General features: G+C 38.1%; 1 protein-coding gene across 1 annotated transcript; it reads left to right on the top strand.

Moving 5' to 3' along the window:
- The first annotated feature begins 537 nt into the window (after positions 1-537).
- Positions 538-5,926, top strand: LOC134576729 (guanylin-like). The gene is made up of 3 exons (XM_063435445.1): positions 538-600; positions 3,356-3,554; positions 5,862-5,926. Exons 1-3 carry the CDS (start codon positions 538-540, stop codon positions 5,924-5,926), a joined length of 327 nt encoding a protein of 108 aa, XP_063291515.1.
- The last annotated feature ends 1,519 nt before the right edge of the window (positions 5,927-7,445 follow it).

Genomic DNA, 7,445 nt, shown 5'->3' with positions numbered 1-7,445 from the left:
CTAAAGAGGTTTAAATTTGTTAACCTTTCTTCATAGCTGATATGTTCCATTCACACGTACATTCTAGACAGTATAAAGCCACTTTCATGTCAACATCACATGAGGAACACACAAGTGGTACCTTCCCTCACATCAGCACCAACTGAGTCCACTATTTCAGTGTTGTCTCATCAACTGTAATGGGTGGTATAGCTGAATAAGCCCCGATTAGGTCATTGATTAGGTAATTAATTTAAGTGATTATTAGAAATTGTTTGTCTATATGAAGAATGAAGACAAACAATTGTTTAGTTATCTTCGTAATCTTGGCACAACTCATATCCCACCTGGTCCAGGAGATTAGCTGAGCACACTTAACGCTCAATAAAAATAAAACATGTCAGGTTTCATGTCAACATCAATAAAGACAACTCATGTGCCAATAAGATCAAAGCTAATCGTCATTGTAGAGGTTACTTAATAACAAGCTCAACGCCTTTTAAAACGCAGACAGAGAGAGTGAGAGAGAAGTGAGGTCCAAACTAGACTAGATTCACCATGTGGCCCAAAGCGCTCTGCGTTTTGCTCCTGATTCACTGCTGTACATGCGTCATTGTTAAGGTAAGCCATACTCGGCACTTTACATTATCTTTTGCACAGGGTTTGTGACTTGTCTGAGAAGGTCAGAGTTCTCGAGTTTTATAAGAATCAGAGGAACATGACAATATGTATTTCATGGACAGATGGAGAGGGGCAGGTTAAGAACGATAAAGTATTTACTCTCATCCTACCCACATCCCTTGTCATGTGTGGCCACCAGTATGTACTATTCTACACATTAAAAACACGTTAATGAATGCAATACAGGGGCGTTATAAATGAATTCACAATTTGGCTGTGAACACACCGAGGGTTATTTAAATATAAAACCCTGAGGAACTTTGTTACATTAAAAATCTACAAAAAAAAAAGGTGATTTCCAGTGTCTACTTTAAAACTAGCTTAAAGTAAAGGTAACGCTCACGGTCAAATATTGTCATACTATCAATATCTTATTTCAGGGATTATTACACAGAATATAAAACACAGCGTCTGAAAGTCATTTTCAGGTTACAATATGCGACCGATTATACGTAACGTCAGCTTTGTGAGATATTTCTCCAAGTTCCCTGCAATAAGGATATTCGATGTAATAAACTCAGCTCTCCATGTACAAAGCTTTAACTCTATTTTTAAAAGGCCGTTCAGCTCTCTCTACAATAATCTTTGTGTTTTGTATAATAAGTATTCTTTATGTTTTAGATTATGTGCTCCATTACATAAGGTATTACGTGCTTTATAAAATATGCTCTGTGCGATGTATAATAGGGGATTCTTGGCAAATGCACTATGCTCTATGTAATAACTCCTTGCTCTATGTAATAACTCCTTGCTCTATGTAATAACTCCTTGCTCTATGTAATTACTCCTTGCTCTATGTAATAACTCCTTGCTCTATGTAATAACTCCTTGCTCTATGTAATAACTCCATGCTCTATGTAATAACTCCTTGCTCTATGTAATAACTCCTTGCTCTATGTAATAACTCCTTGCTCTATGTAATAACTCCTTGCTCTATGTAATAACTGCTTGCTCTATGTCAGGGATAGGCAACCTTCGGCACTCCAGATGTTGTGGACTACATCCCCCATAATGCTCTCACACCCAAAATGCTAGCAAAGCAACATGGGAGGTGTAGTCCAAAACATCTGGGGTTGCCTATGCCTGCTCTATGTAATAACTCCTTGCTCTATGTAATAACTCCTTGCTCTATGTAATAACTCCATGCTCTATGTAATAACTCCTTGCTCTATGTAGTAATTAATCTCTGTGTGATAATCTCCTCTTGATGTGGAGCAAAGATACTCAATGTCATACATTATAAACCATGTAATAAACTCCTGGCTTTATGTAATAATTAATCTCTGTGTGATAATCTTCGTTTGATGTGTAGCATGTCGTGATTCCCTTTTATTCCAGAAGTTTGGTCCTTAAGGGGTTAAAGACACATTGCTGGGAGTATTTTTGATGTGGATCTCTGTTATACACTCAGGCACATTACTGGGAGTATTATTGCTGTGGAGCTCTGTTATACGCTCAGACACATTACTGGGGGTATTATTGCTGTGGGGCTCTGTTATACACTCAGACACATTATTGGGAGTAATATTGCTGTGGAGCTCTGTTATACACTCAGACACATTACCGGGAGTATTATTGCTGTGGAGCTCTGTTATACACTCAGACACATTACTGGGAGTATTATTGCTGTGGGGCTCTGTTATACACTCAGACACATTACTGGGAGTATTGTTGCTGTGGAGCTCTGTTATGCACTCAGACACATTACTGGGAGTATTATTGCTGGGGGGCTCTGTTATACACTCAGACACATTACTGGGAGTATTGTTGCTGTGGAGCTCTGTTATACACTCAGACACATTACTGGGAGTATTATTGCTGGGGGCTCTGTTATACACTCAGACACATTACTGGGAGTATTATTGCTGCGGAGCTCTGTTATACACTCAGACACATTACTGGGAGTATTATTGCTGTGGGGCTCTGTTATACATTCAGACACATTACTGGGAGTATTATTGCTGTGGAGCTCTGTTATACACTCAGACACATTACTGGGAGTATTATTACTGTGGAGCTCTGTTATACACTCAGACACATTACTGGGAGTATTATTGCTGCGGGGCTCTGTTATACACTCAGACACACCAACTATATAGAGCTTCTAAAAAAGAGGGACATTAGGACGTTCTTCTGCGTGCTCAATGCGATATTCGCATTGAGCGTTGGGGAAGCCCCTTTAGCAGCTGTCAGGAAGACAGCTACTAGAGGCTGGATTAACCCTGCAATATAAACATAGCAGTTTCTATGAAACTGCTATGTTTACATCTGAAGGATTAGAACCTGGGGGACCTGGCACCCAGACCACTTCATTGAGCTGAAGTGGTCTGGGTGACTGTAGTGGTCCTTTAAGCTTCAAGCAGATCTCGACCCTAATGTTTAATTGAGATCTTGACTGGCGTATGTCCAGCTTTGAATTATAATGTACCACCCAGCTCCACACTGGTATCAGACACCTAGAAAGCCTCTCAGCATCAAATTCTAATGTTCCAGAATGCCTTATAGCATGCTATCATCGAATATTAAGAAATCATGTCGGAGACTTTCAATATGAATTTTAGATTTCAGTTTCCTGAAATATCTGTTAAGTACTGCTAGTACTAAGGGACCACAAACCAATGTGTATAGCGTCAAATCGTTAACATGTCTGCTTAATGAACGTGCAGTTAATTGTATTATTGTAATTATTTTACAGGATGGAGAGCTGGCATTCTCACTGGCAGATGTTAAGAAGTTAAAAGACATTTTTGATAAATTTAAGGAAACCCATCCCAGAGTCCAGAGAGATATTTCAGAAATGGATGCTCACGGAATATGTGGCAGTCTCAAACTGCCGGCAGCGTTCTTACCAGTGTGCGCCAAACCCAACGCTGCGCAGGTGTTCACCAGGCTAGGTAATGGCTCCACTTGCTGCCTTGTGACATGACGTAGATCAGACATTAATATAAACTACAGGCCTGTCATCCCATCCTTGCTATGATGAGACACGCTAATGTTAAAACCAAATCTATTTATATTTAAAGGGACACTATAGTCACAAAAACAACTTTAGCTTAATGAAGCATTTTCAGTGTACAGATCATATCCCTGTAGTCTCACTGCTCAGTTCACTGCCATTTAGGAGTTAAATAACTGTTTATACAGCCCCAGCCACATACGACTTGCACAGCCTTCCTAAACACTTCCTGTTTATAGTCATCTAATGTTTATCCTTACTTTATTGCAAATTCTGTTTAATTTAGATTTTCTTATCTCCTGCTTTGTTAATAGTTTGCTAGACCCTGCAGGAGCTTCATGTGTGATTAAAGGGATTCTATAGAGCCAGGAAAACAATGCAGTTTTCCTGGCACTATAGAATCCTACAGTGTCCCCCTCCCTCAGGGCTGAAGGGGTTAAAAACCCCTTCAGTCACTTACCTGAATACAGGCTCTGCCCACGCACCTCCCCCACCGACGTCATCCGGCGGGCGAGACCTAATGCGTATGCATGGCAATGGCCACGCTCACATTACAATTTCCCCATCAGAAAGCATTATTCAATGCTTTCCTATAGGGAAATAAATCTGACGCTGGAGGTCCTTATGCAGAGTGTGAGGACGTCCAGCGTCAGATAACGGACCAAAGGTCCGTTTCAAACCAGGAAGCCCTCTATTGGCTGTCTGGTACACAGCCACGAGAGGTGGAGTTAACCCTGGATAGTAATTATTGCAGTTTCTCAATAACTGCAACAATTACTATTGCAGAGTTAAGGGACATGGGACATTGCACCCAGACCACTTCAATGAGTTGAAGTGGTCTGTGTGCCTACAGTGTCTCTTTTGAGTGTCTCAATTTACAGAGCAGAAGATAAACAGTTTGAAGTAAGTTACATCTAACTGAAAGTGAAACCATTCTGTTTTCATGCAGACTGTGTCAGTCACATCCAGGGGAGTTCTTGCTAGGGCTGCATAAACAGAAACAAAAGTGATTTAACCCCTAAATGGCAGAGAATTGAGCAGTGAATCTTAAGAGGCATGATCTCTACAACAAAACTGATTAATTCAGCTAAAACTGATTTGGTGACCATTAGTGACTCTTTAAGGTTTGAGTGTGACTCTTTTTTTTAACTTTAGATTCCCATTGTTATAAAACAACATAAAAATAAAAATAAAAACGTTTTTCAATCTGCCTGTATCTTGCTTATCAGACATACTGGAACAACTATCAGGAAATGGGACAATAAACCGGTCATTAATTTATGGCAAATATTCAAATATCTGAAATATTTGGGGAGATTTACATAGTTTACATAGTTACATAGCTGAAAAGAGACTTGCGTCCATCAAGTTCAGCCTTCCTCACATATGCTTTTGCTGTTGATCCAAAAGAAGGCAAAAAACCCAGTCTGAAGAGCTTCCAATTTTGCAACAAACTGGGAAAAAATTCCTTCTTGACCCCAAAATAGCAGTCAGATGTCTCCTTGGATCAAGCAGCTATTAGCCCACTAATTAGAAATTGTATCCCTGTATGTTATGTTTTTGCATTTCTTAATGCCACTAACAGATATGGGGACCAGTCACAATTGAAACCATTGCAATATTTTGTTAACTTTTGTTTATATAGCGGTTGCTTCGACATATAATATATATATCTTGTTACCATGTGTATTCATATCCTTAAACGCTCTTTAACCCCTTAAAGACCAAACTTCTGGAATAAAAGGGAATCATGACATGTCACACATGCCATGTGTCCTTAAGGGGTTATAAATACAATTATATATATCTCAGGGCATAGAAAGCCGTAATGACAGTATATAACTTATACCCTATGATAAGAGGGGAAGATTGCAGCCTCAATGGAGAAAAGTGTTTCTCTGCTCTGTGAAAAACAGCATTGGAGTAAAGAGGAAGATTAATTAACTTGGTAAAGTATTTGTATATTGTAGTTTTTTTTTTAACCCAAGAGATGGTTGTAACAGTGATCTCCAGGAATGTAAAAAAATAAATCTTCTCTGAGTTCCAGTGCTTTCAACAGGGTTATTCACAAAAGCGACAATTTAAATTCAAGTTAAATAGCCGACCTGGGAATATTCTCCAGCTATACTTTGGGTTCAGGGAGTTTGGCCTTAAATTTGAAATTCTCCTAATTTATGTTGAACTAGTGAACTGCTAGTGTTCCACTAATGTTTATTTTAATATTTGTTTTCCTTTTTTTCCTCAGGTCGAATTGCGCAGAACCCGGATATTTGTGATGTTTGTGCGCTCGCGGCGTGCAGCGGATGCTGAACCAACCCAAGCAACGATCTCGACAAGCCTTAAAACCGCTATAAAACGTGTTCTGCTTCCTTTTACTAATTATAAATTACAATATGGTATGGGGCCTACTCACTTATAAATATGTTACAGAAATAAATCTGCTAAATAAATAGAATAAAAATCAATTAATGCCAGTACCAGCACATTATCCTGTGACGTGTTTCAGTATCTTTTAACATTTGTATCTTATTAACTTATACGTGTTTTATTCGATTTCCTTGCGTTTAGTATTTAAATTAGTTTCATTTTGATTTTTAGGACGTGACCTCCTTATTGCGCTTCCAACACAATTGTTTCTGTCAAATATATAAAAAATGTTTTAATGAGCTTTGATGTCATTTTGTGGACTTTCGATCAGTTGGTGGAAGAGTGTTTGCACAAATAAATAGAAAGTCACTTGTTCTTTAAGATTCCAAAAATTTTAACCACATGTCAATCCAAGAAAATAACATGGAAAATGTGTTGAATTTATAATAGATATCAAACCAAACAGCAGGTAAAGGTAACTAATCATTTATTGTAGACAATATATAGGAAAAGGAAAGAGTAGGCTAGACACAGGGAGATAAAGTGGGACATAAGGTGAAACTACTGAGTTTGTATTGGGAAGCGCTGAGTAATTATAGACTTATCAGGTGACATAATATTATAAGATGTATAGACAGGAGACTAGGAACGTGAGATATATTTTGGTATAACAAGATTATATGATGGGTTAGAAAGAAAATGAAATGGATGGGATAATACCGGGGTATAAACTTATTGTATAGAGGTAAGTAGGAATTATATAGAGGTAAGTAGGAAGGTGAAATGGATGATATACTATTGGGTATAAATATAGAGGTAAGTAGGAAGGTGAAATGTGATGAAGCTTTTCAGACACACATACACATGCCAGCTGCCAAGTCACACACGTGTAATAATCACAAACTCCTGTGTAAGAGGTCCTGTGATACGCAGACTTTGTGAGTGGTTCGCTGCCACTTACCCTTGGTACAATAAATACATGGTGTGGTTTATTGTAGTGAGTGTATATTGTTTCCAAGTAACTCCTATCATTCTCAGCCTTTAACCATCCTGGCACGAATCCTAACTAATACTAACCCTACCTACGCTCAGGTAGGAACTGTGAAAAACAGGCTCTATCTAGACAATATATAACAACTGAGTATGACATTTTTTTTTTCCAATTTTTCGATTTAGAAAAATCCCCTTTTCAATAATCCACAGTTTCTGGTTGAGTAAATAAATCCCATATATCTAACAATCTGTTGATGTATAGCTAACAGACATTATTTATAATCACACTGGAAGAGATAAAAAAAAAAATGTTTTAATGATGTCAACAAGATTTGTATCCGTACATTAACTCGTGCAAAATTGGATTACATAGGGAAGGAGTGTTTGGTACAAAGTAAAACATCTTAAAAATCCATTCAGACATCTTCACTTAACAAATTAAGGACAAGAGTAAAAATAAGACGCATGG

Source organism: Pelobates fuscus, chromosome 11, assembly GCF_036172605.1.
Source record: "Pelobates fuscus isolate aPelFus1 chromosome 11, aPelFus1.pri, whole genome shotgun sequence".
NCBI classification, from domain to species: domain Eukaryota; kingdom Metazoa; phylum Chordata; class Amphibia; order Anura; family Pelobatidae; genus Pelobates; species Pelobates fuscus.
This window is presented reverse-complemented; position numbering and strand designations above follow the sequence as displayed.

Bases quoted from the DNA above. Each gene is read 5' to 3' on its own strand.
- LOC134576729 (XM_063435445.1), top strand. From the start codon at position 538: ATGTGGCCCAAAGCGCTCTGCGTTTTGCTCCTGATTCACTGCTGTACA. The intron at 601-3,355 runs GTAAGCCATACT...ATTATTTTACAG, and splicing joins GTACATGCGTCATTGTTAAG to GATGGAGAGCTGGCATTCTC. The intron at 3,555-5,861 runs GTAATGGCTCCA...TTTTTTCCTCAG, and splicing joins GCAGGTGTTCACCAGGCTAG to GTCGAATTGCGCAGAACCCG.